This window comes from Gekko japonicus, unplaced genomic scaffold (assembly GCF_001447785.1).
Source record: "Gekko japonicus isolate JY-2015 unplaced genomic scaffold, Gekko_japonicus_V1.1 scaffold674, whole genome shotgun sequence".
NCBI classification, from domain to species: Eukaryota; Metazoa; Chordata; class Lepidosauria; order Squamata; family Gekkonidae; genus Gekko; species Gekko japonicus.
In genome coordinates, this window is record NW_015172574.1 from 813634 (window position 1) to 832348 (window position 18715).

General features: G+C 46.9%; 1 protein-coding gene across 1 annotated transcript in view; it reads left to right on the forward strand.

Moving 5' to 3' along the window:
* Nucleotides 1-12852, forward strand: part of CETP (cholesteryl ester transfer protein, plasma) — a 27735-nt gene extending 14883 nt beyond the window's left edge. Inside the window, exons 7-14 of the mRNA XM_015421391.1 lie at nucleotides 743-834; nucleotides 2898-3077; nucleotides 5648-5815; nucleotides 6731-6798; nucleotides 7297-7339; nucleotides 8711-8780; nucleotides 10890-10975; nucleotides 12775-12852. Coding sequence (XP_015276877.1) covers nucleotides 743-834; nucleotides 2898-3077; nucleotides 5648-5815; nucleotides 6731-6798; nucleotides 7297-7339; nucleotides 8711-8780; nucleotides 10890-10975; nucleotides 12775-12852 — 785 coding nt within the window. The remainder of the gene's footprint in view (nucleotides 1-742; nucleotides 835-2897; nucleotides 3078-5647; nucleotides 5816-6730; nucleotides 6799-7296; nucleotides 7340-8710; nucleotides 8781-10889; nucleotides 10976-12774) is intronic.
* Nucleotides 12853-18715: the final 5863 nt, after the last annotated feature.

The window sequence follows — 18715 nt, forward strand, 5'->3', positions numbered from 1 at the left end:
AGGAAGCCCCGCGAAGGCCCTCCCTGGCCCCAAGCAGGCAGGGGTAGGGAGAGGCAGGGAGGAAGCAACTTACCCTCCCTCTTCTCCTGCCTCCTCCTGGCTGAATGAGGGCCGGAAGCGGGGCGGCCGGAAGCAGGGGGCGGGGCTTCATCATGTCCCCCGCCCCCCGTACCTCACCCGGGGGAACTGCGATCCCCCACGATCCCCCCGAAATGACCTCTGCCTCAACCCCCCATCTCGTTGGTCTCTAAGGTGCTACTGGACTTGAGTTTAGAGGTTCCTAAAAGCCGTGGTGACTCCGAGGTTAAGATGCTGAGCTGCAGACTGGAAGGTCTGTAGCTCGGCAGTTCGAGACCCTAGTGCTGTGTGGCGGACTGAGCTAGCAACCTAGCAGTTCGAAAACAAGGAATTGCAAGTAGATAAACAGGTACTGCTTCGGTGGGAAGGTAACAGCATTCCATGCACCTCGGCGTCTAGTCATGCTGGCCACATGACCATGGGAACGTCTTTGGACAGCGTTGGCTCTTCGGCTTGGAAAACGGAGTTGAGCACTGTGCCCTAGAGTCAGATTCTACTGGCTTTCGAGCAAGGGAAATGTTTACGTTTAAAAATCCATGGCATGCCTCCCATTAATAATTGCCAGATATCCTTCTGTGGAAGGAGAAGGCTTTCTGTACTGTAGTTTTAGATGACCTTGTTGAGCTGATTAGTAAACACAATTTTTGAAAACATTTCCTGGCAGAAAATTTCCTCAAAGATGGCGATATAGGAGTGGACATTTCCCTGGCAATGTTTCCAGTAATAAAAGCAAATTACATTGAAACACATCATAAGGTAAAGCACCATCCATGTGGAAGGTAAATCTCCTGTTGCAGCGTGAAGCAGGGGCATAGGGGTTCTGCTTAAGTGGGTGGCGCACCAAAAAACCTTCCGCTGCACATTGTTTCCAAAGCGAAAAACTGTGGGATATGTAGTTCCTTAAGAGGGGGTGCTGGTGTCCACACCTACTGACTTGGCTGGTGGTGGGAAGTGCTATCAGTTTATGGCAACTCCCCTCAAGGCAAGAGATTAACAGAGGCAGCTTGCCCATTGCCTTCTCCTGAATAACAACCCTGGACTGGTCTCCCATCCAAGTACTAACCAGGGCTGACCACACTTAGCTTCCAAGGTCTGGGGAGATCAGGCAAGCCTGGGCCATCCAGGCCAGGGCTACCACTGTTGAAAAAAGCTCTGAGGTTCAGGAGGGGTTTGGGGAGGGAGCACAGTGGCAGAAATGCTAGAGGAGGAGTCCCTAAAGTTTTCAAACCTTTGGAAACCTTTAGAATTCTGACACAGCATGGTAGGCGCAGCCACAAAATGGCTCCCATAAAATGGCTGCACAAGTGGGCGGAGCCGGCCATACAATGGCTATCATCGCTTACCTTCAGTCACACAGTGAAGATCCTTGCGCTTGGTGGCAGTTGCTGCTAAAGTAACATTTTAAAAAAAAATATACACAGCAAACAAAATCTCCAGTGGTCAGTAAGAAGCCTTGCTGGGCAAAAGCCACACCTTGCCCTGCCCACTTTCTAAAACAACTTGGCAATAGTGTTCCCTCTAAGCTGAGTTAGTGTGAGCTAGCTCACAGTTTTTTAGCCTCCGGCTCACAGATTTTTTGTCTTATCTCAGGAAGGATGGCTCCAGAGCAAACACATTTATGCAGCAGCCAAATCGCTCACTCACAACTTTAATGCCAGGAGCTCACAAAGTAGAATGTTTGCTCACAAGACTCCACAGCTTAGAGGGAGCAGTGCTTGGCAGGCATCAGGAAAAGTGTTGGTGGACTCCAGTGCTAGAGTCATAAGGTCCTCCCTGGTTTCCCGTTTGATTTGGGAAAACCACAATCTCTGCCTGCGGATGGGGGTGGCCCTTGCTCCCAGCAGCAGAAGGGGGAAAGAAGAGCACAGTATGGTGACTGGGACTGATTGTGATTTGTGGTGCATGCTGTGAACCTGGGCGGTTCAATCAAGGGCATTGCTGGGAACCATCGCTGCTGCGCCCAGGGCACAAAGGGTTTATGATCTGCTGATAGTGCCCTTTGCAGCCATTTCAGCAGAAGCAACAGGGATCTCATTCTGGTTTGTCTCCACCAGGAAGGGTGGCTGCAATACCAAAACCGACATGACTTGTGATTGTAATTTTCACACCAGCAAAGGGCCAATTGATCTGGCTGCCACCGATGAGAAAGGGCTCTGCAGTTCAGGGTGGGCTGTGAATGCATAAGTATTTCCTTAAGGTGCATCCCGGCAGAGGGTTTTGCGAAGCATAAGGCACGGTGAGGTGATGCATGATAGTGGTGTGGTATAGCCTGATCTATGCAGGATTGGTACTCGGATGGGGGAACAACCAAGAAAGACTGTGTAGAGGAAGGCAGTGGCAAACCAGCTCTGCTTCTCACTTGCCTTGAAAGCCCCTTGCTGGGGTCTCCATAAGTTGTTTGAGACTTGACAGCACGTACACACGTAAGGCACGATGAACCTGGGGCTTTCTGAGCCATGGCTTCTCTCCAAAGTGGGAGGCAGGAGTCTCCTCTGATACTCAGAAAAATCAAAACAAGGTTCAGCATGGGAGGCAAGGCTATGCATGGGACAAACTGAACCAGGTAGAAACTCCATAGCAACAATACCCACCATGTCTCTAGTCTCCCTCTTAACCAATGAGATTCCAGCCCTGTAACTGGATTTCCAAAGGTGACAAATGGCTGTGTGGTGTGCATGGCTTGGGAACCTTTCCCTGTACAGAGACGACCTCTCTACAGGATGAATATAGTCAATGAAGCAGATCTCTGTTACTGTGGCCATGTAGGCAAAATCCTGGTTTCTGGTAACGGAGTACAATGCATTCTCTTCTTTTGGAAGGGCCTCCTCCTCTACAAGAACTACTCGGACAGCTTCCACGACTCTGAATTTGTACCGTCTCTACTGTCCGAATCCAGAATGCTCTGCTGCTGGTTTTCGGAGCATGTCCTCAGCTCTCTGGTCTTCGCAGCCTTCCTAGATGACCGTCTGATGTTAACCATCACGGGGGAAGAATTAAAGGTAAGGCCTGCAGGCACCTTGCTTGACTGTTCTTCAGCCGAGAGGGAAACGATGCAAAGGCAAAGGTGACATGGGGAGAAGATGGCTTGTTGCCAATAAGAAGCACCAAGAATAGCATCTCCTGGTTGCTCAGAACAGTAGGCATTAGATTCAGGGAACTTTGCCGGGCCTAGGGAGTGCCACCTGGCATGTCGTTGGCTCCCTTGGTGTAGGTAGGGTTGTCAGTCTGCAGAGAGAGACCTGGAGACCTCCCTTAATTACAACTGGGCTCCAGACTACATTGATCAGTCCCCCTGGAGAAAATGGCTGCTTCGGAGGGTGAACTCCATGGTCCAAAGACCTCACTGTGGTCCTTCCCCTAACCAAACTCCGCCCTCCCCAGGCTCTACTCCTAGATCTGCAGGAATTTCCCAACCCAGAGTTGGCAACCCTGGAGATTCAGTGGGGATTCAGACATGGGCCTCCCAGATCCAATTTCGGCACACACTCACTGCACACCGAAGCCGACTCTCCACGTTCTGCATGAAGAGAAGGAAGTCTAAGTCTTATGTTGTTCCTTGCGTACAAAAGTGCAAACAACTTTTTTTTAGGGCATTTATTTATTTATTCAAATTTATAACCCCGCCCTCCCAGCCCAAGGGCGGCTCAGGGCGGCTTACATAAAATCCACAAAAACATTTAAATAATACAATAAAACATTTAAACCAGTATGTAAAAGATTGCAATTCCATAATAAGTGCTAGTTTTGCTATTATAAAGTTCGTGATGGCTACCATCAACCCTCTCTTCCCCTGGCTGGCACAGATCTTCTATAGGTGTCTTTCAGGTGTCCCTCCAGCAGCTGGTGCAGTTGTTAGTATAGGTTCCAGGGCAGCAGGGCTTCTCATCCTAGTTGTTAGAGGTGGCGGTGGCTCCAAAAGCCTGATAGAAGAGCTCCATTTTACAGGCCCTGCGGAACTGTAGTAGGTCCCGCAGGGCCCTGATCTCCTCTGGGACTCATTCCACCAGGATGGAGCCGCCACTGAGAAAGCCCGTGCCCTGGTTGTCACCAGCCTGGCCTCCTTAAGACTCGGGAGGGCCAGACGATTCTGGGCCCCTGACTGCAGTGCTCTCTGGGGAGCATGTGGGGAAAGGTGGTCCCTCAGGTATGTAGGTCCCTGACCGTAAAGGGCTTTAAAGGTAAGAACCAGCACCTTGAAACGGATCTGGTATGCTATCGGCAGCCAGTGTAATGCATAGATATTTTAAACGTAGTTTTCCTTAAGATAAAATAGCCCCAACGTCGATTATGCCGTTGTTACATTTATATACATTATTTATTCAGCATGTGTGAAAGCCCCCATCCTTTTTGAGCAGGGTTTCATTACCTGTAAGAGCTGTGTGATAAGCAGAAATCCAGCATCTGAAACAGACCTTTGCACCACACCTGCATACCAGCAATAATAGATGCCAGCTGGATGATCCAGCAATGTTGCCAGGAAAGAAAGCTGGCTGCATGATTATACAGTGAGCAAATTATCCTGGAATTCAGTACAAGTCTATTCATTTATATGTGAGAAAACCAAATATTACATACAACATTTCTTAATAGCTCCCTGAAAAACTGAAGCATGGGTTGACAATGTTAACCCAATTGGAAAGTCATGTAAGTGTGTGATAAATTATTATAAGAACTAATAAATTATGTGTGCCTAATATAAATTGGTAGCATGGGTGTACGGGTTATTTTCTGTTTTCAGTATCCCGGCTGACTAGAATAGGTTTGGGACAAAGAAACTATGAATATATATCTATATATAGCTGATTTCTGTGCTTTGGAAGTTACATAGACTGGGGCTGCCAGTTGCCTCTCCCCACACCTGCCCACTCTTGGGCAATTGAACGGTGGGAGAAAATGGGGGTGGAGGGTGATGTCATCAAAGTGGGGATGGTACTTTAAGTCATTGTGTCTGTGATGCTCTAGGAATCGCCTCAGTCTCTGTGGCTACTTCCTCTCTGCATGTGCCAGCCCCCCCCCAAAAAAAAGTGTCTGGGAGTTCCTGGCAACCCTAATTGAGTAGGCTCAGCACCTAATTCACAGGTTGCCTGCTTGTGCATACTTGACTTGTCTTCTAATGCATGCTTTTAAATGCAGGAAGCAAAAGAGTAAAGGCTGCAGGGCTGGAATTTCATATAATGAAGCAACTCCGTGTTTGGGCCATCAGAAGACTAATGTGTGGTGAGGGGAATATCTGTGGAGGAGATTTAGAGTGTGGGGAGGTTATCAACCCTTTCCTCACCACCAACTAATACCCTCCATACACACCTATACACCTGTCTTCCCATCCAGATTTCCTCTGAACTCCTAAACTTCAAGTTTGGCTGTGGGGCGAGGGAGCATATATTTGCAGGGAAGAGCTCGTTAAGCAAAGGAAGGTTAAAGCTCCTCCATTTCATCTGCCAGTTCTCCCCTAAAAATGCCCTTTTGTGTTCACACTGAGTGGCGAAACACGCCGCTCACCCAGACCCTTCTTTATAGTTTTTCTGGTGGCAGCAGTGGGTATCCAATGTTCTCTTCCTTTGCTGCGCAGATCTTCCAAGGTGCCTCCTACAATGACTCCCTGGCTAAAGTGTGGAGTCTCAGTCCTCCCCAAATTATTCTCCAGCCCAAAGGGACCGTCATGAAGTCATCCATCGCTGTGGAGCTCAGTGTTTCTTCACGTGGGGAAGAAACTCCACTGGTTATATATTTTGAAAAGGTTAGTTAATTTATTGCTCTGATCTGGATATCCCAGTCTTGCCCGATTTCTTCGGTTCTCAGAAGCTAAGTAGGGTCGGCCCTGGCCAGTACTGGATGGGGAACATCCAAGGAATACCAGGGTCATGACATAGAGGCAGGCAATGGCAACCACCTCTGAATGTCTCTAGCCTTGAAAACCCCTAAGGGGAGGAGAGTTAATTTGTCACCTCCTTGGAGATGGGGTAACCCATTTCCTGATCGCAAAGAAGCCCAGGGGTGGATCCACTATGAAACTAATGAAGTTTAAGCTTCAGGGCCCCTAATCCTGGAGTGGATTTTTCAAAAAAAATGATGGAGTTTTTTTTAAGTGTTATTAAAGTAAGGCTATTTTAGTTAGTGACAGAATCATAAGCCAATGGGTTGGAGTACTTCATATTGACCTTAGAATATGCTCCTCTAATACCCGTTTCATATAGCCTCAAAATGTCCCTGTAATCTGTCAGATTTCAACATTTTCTTGGGGGCTTGCAGCACCCAAACCCCCAGCCGTGATGATCTGCCATAGAATAATGCCATTGAAGACGATAACAGCGGTTAACCAGGCCTCGTTGCCTGTGAGAAGGAAGGGGCTCACTGTACGGCCCATTTTCAAGGGCTCCACCCCACCACCCTGTTCTCCACCCTTTGGGCCTCGAGGTCCTTTGCAAGGGCAGCAAGGCCCTTTGGACCTGGTTGGATGTTGCCCTATCGTGGCTGATTGAGAAGGGGGCCCCATAACAGTTCAAGCTTCAGGGTCCCCAAAATGTATTTCCGCCACTGAAGAAGCCAGTGCTTTTTGCTCATTTGATCCCTGTTGAAGCTGATAAACGCATGCAAGAAATCAGGACTAATACACTCATGTATCCTTCACTTATGGCTCTCTTTCCTTCCACAGGATGTCACGGTTACAATCCAAGCTTCATATGTGCAAAAGAGGCTGGTTTTGCATTTCTCTGAGGCTGTGTATGTACTGCTGTTCCATTTGGGAGGGTGCTGGCATGCTCATCATCATGCAAAGGGTTTAGGAGAGGGTTGCTTTTGTGGTTCTTCCCTTCCTAATCCTGGCCCCGGTCACACGGGTTGGATAACGCGGGGGGGGGAGGCAGGGCTATTTGCGCTGCCGCAATTAGAGCCACCAGAACGTGTCCCACACGTCGGCAGCATGCCATGGTTCCTTCCCTCCGTGCCTGCGCATCAACAAGGGGCCAAGGGAAAAGCCGCAGCTGGCGCGATCACACCGAGGGACTCCGGAGGCAGCCCGTGGCAAACCAGTTGCTAGTACCTTTGAGCAGGTAGTTTTTAATCACGCATTTTCGGCGGTACACCACGGGTTTGCCACGGGCGCGCTCCACTTCCCAGATGTTGCAGTGTGATCGCGCCCGGATAATCTGCCATGCACGCTCTTCCGTGGCAAATCCTCCGTGTGAACAGGGCCCCTGTTGTTTTTCTATTTCCTTACAGGATAGAGCCTAAAACAATGAGGTGCTCCTTGGATATAGCAGTGGTAAGTGTCCAGCATTCCTGACTTGAACCTGAAAAGCAGAACCAAAGCTGATTTTGCAAGGGAAATGGAATGTATTGATTTAGAACTCTTTATGGACCTCTTTCTTTCTTACAGAGCTCAAGGTGACTTACAACATAGATAAAATATAAAAACATAAAAACCAAAATTTAAAACTACAGTTGTGGACTGCTAGTAGACGTTATGAAATGCAGCAGCGATTTTGGTTGACCGACATATTTATTTATTTTAGGAAACATAATATGCCATCTCAGATAAATCAAGATGGGTAGCCGTGTTAGTCTGTCTGTAGCAGTAGAAAAGAGCAAGAGTCCAGTAGCACCTTAAAAACTAACAAAATTTGTGTCAGGGTATGAGCTTTTGTGAGTCACTGCTCACTTCTTCAGATACAGCTAGACTGGGAGTCCACCTGTCCTATTTATTGGAAAGTGGAGTGATTTCAGATGCCAAATGACATTAGCAGGCAAATGACAGTAGCAGGTGAATGACAATAGCAGGTGTGATTGGATTTAGGGGAGATAGGCAGAGGGGTAATGGGCATGGAGAAATCAGCATTGGTGATGAGACAGGAAACCTAGGTCTGAGGTGATGCCATCTCAGAGGCCCGCTCCCAAAGTAAAATGTAAAAAAATAATAAAAACAGCATAAAAATCATTAATGTAAATAAGGCATCAAAATAGTCAGCCATCAATACAACACATTTAGTCAGCCTAAAAACAACACATTCTTTTAGATGTGCTGATCACTGGGGAACATCTGATAGCATCAGTGCAGGGCATCCAAAGAGACTACCCTTGCATCGATTCTTTTAAAAGATTGAAAGTCCTCTTGGATATGTTTGTTCAAAAGGCAAAAGAGAAATCTTTATAATAAAATTTGTCAGGACGGCAGCTGGTCATTCAGCAGCACTAAAAATTTCGTAGTAATTGAGGCTTCCAGGGAACTTGAGCAGATTTCATATTCCTTTCTTCCTTTAGCCAATCAAATCAGGTGAATTTTGAATATTTCTGTCTAGTGTCAAATTTCAGAAATTCACTGAATTCAATGAATGTTGCTAACTTTGCCTCTGCTGAAAAGTCCTGGGCCTCCTTGTGCCATGGCTGTATAGCCTAGTGAAGGTGAACTAGTTGTCTGATCCGTAGGGAGTGTCTGTATAACTGAATATCTCAACCAAAGGGGCCTGCAAAAGTTCACGTATATCTCACATCCAACACATACCCATCAATCTTGCAGGTGTGATCTGGTGCAAACTGAACTGCATTTTTGTGGTTTGTGCCCATCCCTAATACAAAATACTGGTAATCAGCAGAGAGCTTCTGCAGTTAATTATGCTATTTAAAATTTTAATTTCAGAACGATGAAACTCTAAGGCACTTCTTGGAGAAAACCATCACTGTTGCTGGGATCCCAGAAGTGATTTCAAGTGAGCTTTCTTTATCTTGTTCAATGGAGTGAATCTGAGTCCTGAGTGGCAATAGGGCAAAACAAGTAGAAGATGAAGGAACTTATGGCAAACACATCCATATAGACACCCAACTGTTGTGGGATGCAGGAGAGATTCGTGTTGTCAGACCTTGTGGAGAACTCTTGAGTGCTAGCCAGATAATTGAGTGATTAGGGAAGCAAGAAAGAAGGGTGAAAACGGCAAGTGGGGAATTCTTCGCCTTGCCTAAGATTCAGCCAGCACCTTTGGACTTTCAGATTTCTCTTTGCACCAAAGGAGAGATGAACATACAAGATGCCTTATATGGGGTGGCCCATCTAGGTCAGCGTTATCAACTGTGATTGGTTGTAGTTCTGGTTGCAGTTGTGCAGCTAGCAGAGTTGTGGATAGAGGAAGCTTGACCATGGCCAAGAGGAAGGCTGGACCTTCTCCCAACCATGGCCAAATTGGCATCTTTGCAAATATTTTGAACTTCAGCTGCTGTAAAATGGAATCCTTAAAAATCTGTTGGTGGCCCATAATGTTGGAAGTTGAAGCTTAGATTTCAAAAACATTACCATAAATCATGAGTAGGAATGGGCCATGGTTCATGGCATGCCCCAATTGAAAATCATTAATCCTCGCAAACCTTTAGCCGCCTACAAAATATTCAATTTGTGAGGCTCGGGAGGCAGTAGAATGGCCCCATGATGTGCTAGAGACACCAAACTTGCAGGGGATCTCAGTCTGACTCTCCCCTAACTGCCAGCCAAGTTTGGGAAGAAGAAGAAGAAGAATTGGGAGTTCTACCCTGCCATTCACTCGAAGTTTCAGAGCAGCTTACTATCTCCTTACCTTCCTCTCCCCACAACAGACACCTTGTGAGGTAGGTGGGGCTGAGAGAGCTCTGACAGAACTGCTCTTGAGAGAACAGCTCTGAGAGAACTGTGACTGACCCAAGGTCACCCAGCTGGCTGCATGTGGAGGGGTGGGGAATCAAATATGGTTCTCCAGATTAGAGTCCACTGCTCTTAACCATTACACCCAACTGAGGATTGGTGACCACCTGTCATTTCCCCAGAAAGCACTTTCCTAGGGGCACCTTCTTTGTGAGGCTATAACTCAGACCCTGTAAAATTCTCACCAAACTTAGAGAGCAGATAGAGGAGAGTCAGCTGGAGATCCCCTGTGAGCTTGGTGTCTCTAGCTTGCACAGGATCCATTCTATGCATTCCTGAACCTTCTGAATCTGTACCTGTCAAAATGACAGGCGCAGGTTCAGGAGGCTCAGAAGTGTACAGAATGGATCCTGTGCAAGCTAGAGACATCAAAGTTGTAGGGGATCTCCCCTGGATGCTCCTCCACATGCCCTCTAAGCTGTTGCTTTGAAGTTTTGTAGGCTTCATCGGGGGGAATCTATAAAAACATAATTTTATATTTAAGAGCCCCTTATTGTGTGAAGAGTGGGAATAAAAAAATAGGTCTCTCTAGAGCAGGGGTGTCAAACATGTGGCCCGGGGGCGAGATCAGGCCCCCGGAGGGCTTCTATCAGGCCTGCACTAGAACTGGCTGTCTTCTTTTTCTTCCAGTTCTGCTGCTGCTGTGTCATTGTAGGTTTGCAGCTTAGAGATACACACCTGAACAGCATACTCAAGATTGCAACAGCACAGACATTTTGATGTCATAATTCAGAACAAGAGGTGTCAGTTATCAGACACTGTTAAATAAACAAAATATTGCAAAAGTGCTAATGTTTTAAGCATGTTTTTATTTTAAGTTTAAAAAACCCTTTGTGTTTGTGCCCTTTATAAAATTTATATCTCCGCTACCGGGCATTACATTTTATGACACACATGGCCCGGCCCAACAAGGTCTCATTTATGTCAGATCCGGCCCTCAGAACAAATGAGTTCAACACCCTTGCTCTAGAGGTTTATCAGTGTGATCCTGAGAGTAACTCAGAATGCTGTCCCAATCCATCTGGGAAAACCCCAAGTGGAAAATCCAAGGATTAAGAAAAACAAACTTTAGTTCATGAGCTGGTTTGTGCCCATCCTTAACCATGTGTATTGTGATTTCACGTGAGTCTGTTTTAATTCCACTCCATAGGAATTGAGCCGGCTCTAACATCCTTGATGAACAGCAAAGGACTTGACCTAGTAGACATCGTAGATCCTGAGATAATAACCAGAAATGCAAGTACACGTTTATTTATTTGAGCTTTTACATCCCTCACTCCATGACAGTGCTTGAGTATGAATAACTGTATTGTTCCTCTGAACCATGGACAGTTCAGGGCAGCTTTCTCAAGGGTTAGATTTCTTTGGAGGACAGGGCACTGAAGATTTTTGAGAACGGTGAATGGTTGATGGAAAATGCTGTCAAGTCACAGCCAGCTTGGAAATATTGTGATGAACCAGCTCCTTTTTTCATTGTCAGTGGGCCTGCAAACACATCACGCCGTTTTGGAACTCAGTTGTAGAATATATCTTTAATATTACAGGAACTTCTCTTTCAATTAAACCAGAGCTTCTGCTATTATCATTATGGCCTGAAAGCAATATTAGTATTCCCAAGTCAACCAAAAATCTAATAGAATGTTTACTAGCAGCTGCCAGAGCCTCTAGATGGAATAATGAATCATCCCCGTCAGTTTCTTTATGGCTGGATAAGGTTTGGTGTTTCTACGTAATGGAAAAGATATCTTAGCACAACCAACAGATTGTCAAACAAGATCTTAGTCCAAACTTTATTGCAATTTGGCTTCCTTTTCTTACTTATACGCTATCGATTGACAAAGTTCCAAGTCATATTTACCTTATAGATTTAATTCAGTTGTAACTTACTAGCTGAGTTTATGATGTTTGTTAAATGCTCTCAGAACTACAGTTGGATTGCCCAGTACTTTCTCACTTTCCAATATCCCAGTTGTACGTTACCTTTTTCTTTATTTGTTTGAATGTTTGTTTCTTGTTGTTGCTGTTATTAGTATCTCGATATGTATTGTTGGAAATTGTCATAAACAATTCTGTTGTTTACAATAAAAACTAATTAAAACAAAAGCCACAGCCAATTTATGGCGACCCCCTAGGGTTTTCAAGGCGAGAGACGAACAGAGGTGGTTTTCTATTGCCTGCCTCTGCATAGCAACCCTGGGCTTCCTTGGTGGTCTCCCATCTAAGTACTAACCTGGGCTAACCCTGCTTAGCTTCCCAGATCTGACAAGATTGGGCTAGCCTGGGTCATCCAACACCCTGAACCAATTTTATAGCGGTGTACAGAAGACAGCAGTCTGGTAATGGCAGATCTGAAGCAACCAGTTCTCCCAAATCTGATGTTGCTGGCAGAAGCCACCTGAGATCTGTTTAGGGTTGCCAAATGTTTTTTGGCCGGGAGCGGGGGGCTCCAGGGGGTGGGGTTTCCCCCGGGCCCCGATTCCGTGGGAGCGGAAATCGGGGCTCGAAAGCGGGGGGAATTCCGCCCTCCCGGGGCATTTGGCAGCCCTAGATCTGTTTCTCTTGAGTTCCCATGTTGTGCTTAGTCTTGTACTTTATCTTCTAGCGACTTTCCTTCCTCAACCTGTACTCAAACAGCTGAACCCTATGCATAGGTACCAGTTGTCAGTTTGGTGTAGTGGTTAAGTGCGTGGACTCTAATCTAGGAGAACCGGGTTTGATTCCCCACTCCTCCACTTGCACCTGCTGAATGACCTTGGGCAAGCTGTAGTTCTGATAAGAGCTGTTCTTGAAAAAGAGCAGTTTCCGTCAGAGCTCTCTCAGCCCCGCCTACCTCACAGGGTGTCTGTTGTGGGGAGGGGAAGGGAAAGGAGTTTGTAAGCAGCTCTGAGACACCTTTGGGTAGTGAAGGGCGGGGTATAAATCCAATCTCCTCTTCTTCTTGTCCTGCCCTAGCTGTGCCCCCTGGCTGTAGGCAAAGACACCCCAGAACTCCATCTCAATCCAGCTGTATCACACACTTCTTTTTTTCTTTGTAGGGATACTTGATTCTACAGATGGACTTTGATTTCCCCCATCATTTGCTCCATGGGTTTCTGAAGAGAAATCTATTTTAGGCCCCTCCCAAGAAGAGAATGCAATGGCCAGCTGCATGTAAAAGACAGACTGTCTGAGACCAGCAGAGAAGCATGCAGCTGTTTTGCTTCCTTTCCCTGCGATGGGAGATGTTAAAAGGTGATGATGGTTTTGCTGGGACTGAAGAGGTATCTGTTCATCACAGATCAGTGCAACGCTGAAACAGGAAAGGCACATGACCACCTGTGCCGACAGCATCAACTCAAAACACTACTGAACTTCTGGCTGTCCTCGAGATCAGAATGCCAAGCCTACGTATTCAAATTGTACTTTTTTTGAGACAGGGTATTGCCTTAACAGCCACGAGTTTCTAGATGGACCTGCTAAAATAGTCTGTTTAAATGTCCCATTCCCCGTTTCAGATTCAGAGTGTATTTCTTTCTCTGTCACTCTCCCTTCTTACCTAAGGAATCACTGCACATCTTCCTTGATCAGGGATCCCCAGCATGGTGCCCGTGAGTGTCGTGGCACCCACTGACACCTCTCCAGGTGCCCACCAAGTGCTTTTAGAAAGTGGGCAGGGCCAGTTGGCACTTTGAATGGCTCTGCAAAGGCATCCTGTTAAACAGAGCCCCTGCCTGAAATGCTGAGTAGGTACTATTAGAATTATAGAAGGGGAAGTCCGAGACACTCATGGTGGAGGGAATTCCATCCCCCCCCCCCATTGATGAGCTGTGCTCACCTTGAAGCCTGGCTGCAGCAGCAATGCCTGGGAGCTGCTGCAAGCCCAGAGCGGCTCCCGACATGTGCTGCCGCAGTAGCTGGGCTCTGAGCAGCTCCCAGTGTCCACCAATGCCGTAGCTGAGCCCATAGTGGCTCCTGCTGTGTGCTGCCACTGTGGCCCGGCCCCAAGCTGCTCCAGCATCTGCTGACACTGCACTGAGCTCGGAGGGACTCCCTGTATCTGCCATTGGGCTCTGAAGCTGTGGCTGAGCTCAGAGTGTCTCGTGGTGTGCACCGCTTGCAGCCAATCGTAAAAGAAAATCACCACTGCAGAAGAAAAGTAAGTGTGTTGTCCGCGCATGCACAGACAATGTTTTAATTTTTCTAATGGGGGGGGAATTAAACATTTAAGATTTTTCTGCAAACCCGGGGAGTTCCCAAAGTGTGTGGAAAAATCTCTTGAGCCTCCACATGGCCCCAATCCACAGATTTAGATATCCACAGATGGGGGCCATGAGTGGCTATTAGAATATAAGATGTATAGCTCAGGCAAGCCTGATCTCGTCATATCTCGGAAGCTTAAGCTGGGCCAACCCTGGCAAGTAATTGGAAGGGAGACCTTCAAGGAATACCAGAGCTTGGGACGCAGAGGCAGGCTATCAAGCGACCTCTCTGAAAACATCCAAACCCCACTAGCAGTCGCCAGAAGTTGCCAAGACTTCCAGGCATGCAAACACACACACAAATACACAAAAAAGAATATAAGATATAATCTTGCTCCCTGACATTTTTTGTTCGCTCTGCCTCCTGTGGCAGCCATTTTGGGAGTGGCTGCACCTCTGTCGGCAGCCATTTTGTTATTGTGCCCAACAGCTTGTGTCAGAATTCTGGAGCTCAAAAAAGGTTGGGGCCCTTGTGGTAGAGTATCCTGTACACATCCTAGAGGGATTTCCTAATTCGTATCAGAAGTAGCCATCTTTCCTACGTTGACTATTTTCTTGGCTCTTTAAAATACTTAATTGGAATTACTCCTTATTGGCACGTGAACTTTTTAACATAAGCTTCTGTGATTGGCTTTTCACAAGCCCTACCTCCAATTAGTTCAAATCTCTTAGGACAGGGGTTCTCAATCTTTTTGGGTATGGTGACCCACAAGCGCACACCTACTTGGTTTGGTGACCCATTAAAAAATAACAAATCATGCAATTGCTACAATAAGTTCAAAAATTACAGAACAATGACAATCAAATGTAGGCTTATTCTGATGTATTATTTCAAATTTCTTCTTTTATTCCATAGGTCAAATAAATGACAAACATCTCGAGTTTCCAGAGTTCGTTTCGAGTTCTTTATCAAAATTCTGTGTTGTGGTGGTATTTTTCAAACAATCCAATAGTAGGAATCTCAATTTCCAAATGGCTATGAAATAGCTCCCATGTTAGCCAGAAGTTTCTCATTTATTTGACCTATGGAATAAAAGAAGAAATTTGAAATAATACATCAGAATAAGCCTACATTTGATTGTCATTGTTCTGTAATTTTTGAACTTATTGCAGCAATTGCATGATTTGTTATTCTTAGATTGCTGTGCCCTCGATTGTATCATCTGACCCATTAAAAAATGACAACACCAGAGCATGCAGAAATCAATTGAATGCAAACACTTTCTCAGGCTTTGTGACCCACAGGTTTGGAAATGTTGTCTTAAGGGAATGGTCACCCTTTTGCCTATTGTGAAGGTTAAGGGATGAGTAAGACTTTACTACTCAGGAGATTCAGTTTAGAATTTGTGGGGGCATTGACCGGTTGCTACAATAGGAAATGTTTCCTGCTCCTTTGCTCTGAATAATGCACATTTTGAGCTGTGGTGGCCGTGCAGCTGCCTCCGATGTCCTGAACCCCAGTGTTGTAGAACAGACCAAGTGTGAGCCTTGTCCTTTTTCATACTGTCCTGGGACAGAAGAAGAGGTGGTTTTTATACCCCACTTTTTACTACCCAAAGGAGTCCCAGAGTGGTTTACAATCTCTTTTCCTTCCCCTCCCCACAACAGACACCCTGTGAGGTAGGTGGGGCTGACAGAGCTCTGAGAGAACTGCTCTTGAGAGAACAGCTCTGAGAGAACTTGTAACTGACCCAAGGTCACCCAGCTGGCCGCATGTGGAGGAGTGGGGAATCAAACTCTCCAGATTAGAGTCTGCAGCTCTTAACTACAACAAACTGGCACCATACTGGATATATAAAAGTTGACCCCCCCGACAAATGTTGAAATATTTTCTTTTATGTTTTGAATGCCATGTGATTCTGATTTCCTAACAATAAACTTTTTTTCTACTTTACTACACAACTGGGAAAGTGTTGAAACCTTTACTTCATGGATTGCAAAAGAAAGCAGAAAGGCATGATGCTCATGAAATGTACATTGTTGGGATGGGATTCATTCCCACACCACCCTTCTTTCTTCCTGGGACCCCAAGAGGGGTGAGGATTGTTGGAGGGGGGGAGAGAGACAAGGAAGATTGACAGGTCAGGGGAGGGGGGAGAAAGGAAGAGGAGGGAAGATGGTCAGAGATGAGGAGAGGGAAAGAAGCCAAGGTGAGGGGGATGGGATGCACCCTCCCCTCAAGTTTCTTGTGGGTCCCCACTTGGTTTCTGCAGCCCACACATGGAGTGTTGTTGATTGCTTGTTAGGAAGTGGTACACACAAGATCTCACAATAAGTAATAAATATTCACAGGAGTACCCAGAGCAATTGTTTGAGTGTCCTGGTATCAATCTGTGCATGGCTTGCATTGGAACTCCACACAATTCTTTACCTCTGTTGTTTCCCTTTCTTTAAAGCATCTCTAAGAATGCATTCCTTTTTCACTTCATTTAAACCCCTTTTTTCTCCCCAATGGCTTACATCATTCTCCTCTCCTCCATTCTTATCCTCACAATGACCCTGTGAGGTAGATTAGGCCAAGGATGACTGGTCCTAAGTTACCCAGAGAGCTTCCATGGCAAAGCAGGAATTTGAATCTTGGTCTCTCTGATCCTGAGAAGACTTTGAGCCCTATACAAATTTTGCCTGCCAGTCCCTTCACAGACTGGTGATTCTAGATAGACTCAGGTGGGGTTGCCATGTTGGTCTGAAGCAACAGAACAAAGTTTGAGTCCAGTGGCACCTCTAAAGCCAACAATGGCTGTGGTCACCCGGAGCATTTGCCACGCTGACGATACGGATGGTAGGCGGATTTTCCGGGCGCAATCACACCGCAACATCTGGGAAGCGTAGAGCTCCCGTGGCTAACCCGAGGCTTCCCGTCGAAGATGCGGAGTAAAAAACTAGTACCTCCGAGGTACTAGTTTCCGGAAGCCGCAGGGCAAGGGCGGGCGTCTGATCGTGTTTCCGGTGGACTTACGTGGCATCCGGCGCCCAGCGCTGTTCGTCACACACAAGGGTTTTTTTGGTCTCCCAAGTCTCCGCAGGTTGCGCAACAGCGCACAACAGCGCATGTGCACAAAGAGCGATTGCTAGCGCAATCGCGCGGTGCGGATTCTGTGCCGCACTGCAGGATACCCGTCTGGTCGACATCTCCCCCCTAACCACGGGACCTCGACCGGGATGTGTGCTCGGGCGGCCGCGCGTTAGTTTCCACCGGGGCAATTAGCCACGCCTCCCCGTGCGCGATATCGGGCCCTTGTGACCGGGGCCAAAGTTTAAATCTGGGTATAAGCTTTCATGTCCATGTACACTTCATCAGATGAAATGTATCTGTTCATGTTCATGCACACAAAAGCTTATACCTAGAATTAAATTTTGTTGGTCTTAAAGGTGCCACTGGACTCAAACTTTGTTCTGGTTACTCTAGCACTTAAATGTGTCACCTCCAATATACTTTAATTTAGAATTCTTTTTCGTTATTTTTTAAAGAGCCATATTGAGTTCTGTACAGAGCCACATTCGTCTCCAGGTTGCAGATGTAGGGTTACCTGCTCTGGGTTGGGGAATCCCTGAAGATTTGGGGTGGAGCCTGGGGAAGGCAGGGAACTCAAGTGTGGTACAATTCCATAGAATCCACCCTGCGAAGCAGCCGTTTTCTCCAGGGGAAGTGATCGCTCAAGTCTGGAATTGTAATTCTGGGAGATATCCAGGCCCTACCTGGAGGTTGTAATGTCGGTGAGGCGTTTATTTAAATGTGAATTCATTTTGGTTAAAGTAAACAATCTTAAGTAATGTTTCACAAATCTATTTGCATGTGTTTTCTCGATGGCACGGATAAAGCGTGCCAGTGACTGTGCCCTTTTGCAGAAACAGGGCGGGAGAGACATAAATCCCATGTGAAATGACAAAAAATCGCGGACAAAAGGCGGTGGGAGGGGGAATACCGAAGCTGCTGCTGCGGGCCGCTGCACGATTTTTAAACCGTCTCTTCCAGCCCGCCGGCGACGGGTAGCGGCAGCCGCAAGAGTTTTCTAAAGCACATGATTTCCCGGCAGAGCCCGGCAGGCGAATTCTGTTCAAGGCAACCGGCTTAAGTTTCACTTTCATATTTGGGCTGCGCTCACAGTGATGCACTCTGGTCCTGCCGGGACGGGCTGCAGGCACCCAAGCCATGGGTTAGGGGTGGGCAGCAGAGACAGACGACTGTGGCCGCCCCGCAGAGGGGCTTCGTCCCGCGCTGCAGGCAGGTAAGAGAAGGGGCGCGAGAAAGAAGGTCGGCTGCCAAGTTGGCCACTAGAGGGCTCGCTTGTCTGCTTTGCCCTGGGAAGGGACGAGCGCGCTTCCTTCCCCAGTTTAATCGGGACCGAAAAGAGGAGACAAAGGACAGGTGGCGACTGGCGAGGGCTCGAGCCAAGGGGAGACTTGCTAACACGCCCGGAAGCCCGGCCTCGGTTTGTTCAGTGTGTGCAGCTGGGGCAGCTCTCGAGCGTGAAGTCCTTAACCCCCCAAATGTAGTGGGTTCCCTTCCTACTGGAGAAACAGCGTCCTTAATAGAGGCTGAATGGGCTGCTGTATCCCTGTCTCCATGCGCTTTCCCACACATTAAGCCTCTGTTGAAGGGACAGGGAAATCTTCTCCAGCCAGGCCCATTAGCAACTTCATATATTTTATGGCATTATGCCTTGTACATCGCCCAGAGCCTGAAGCAAGCTGGGAAAGAGCAATATTATAATAATAATAATAATAATAATAATAA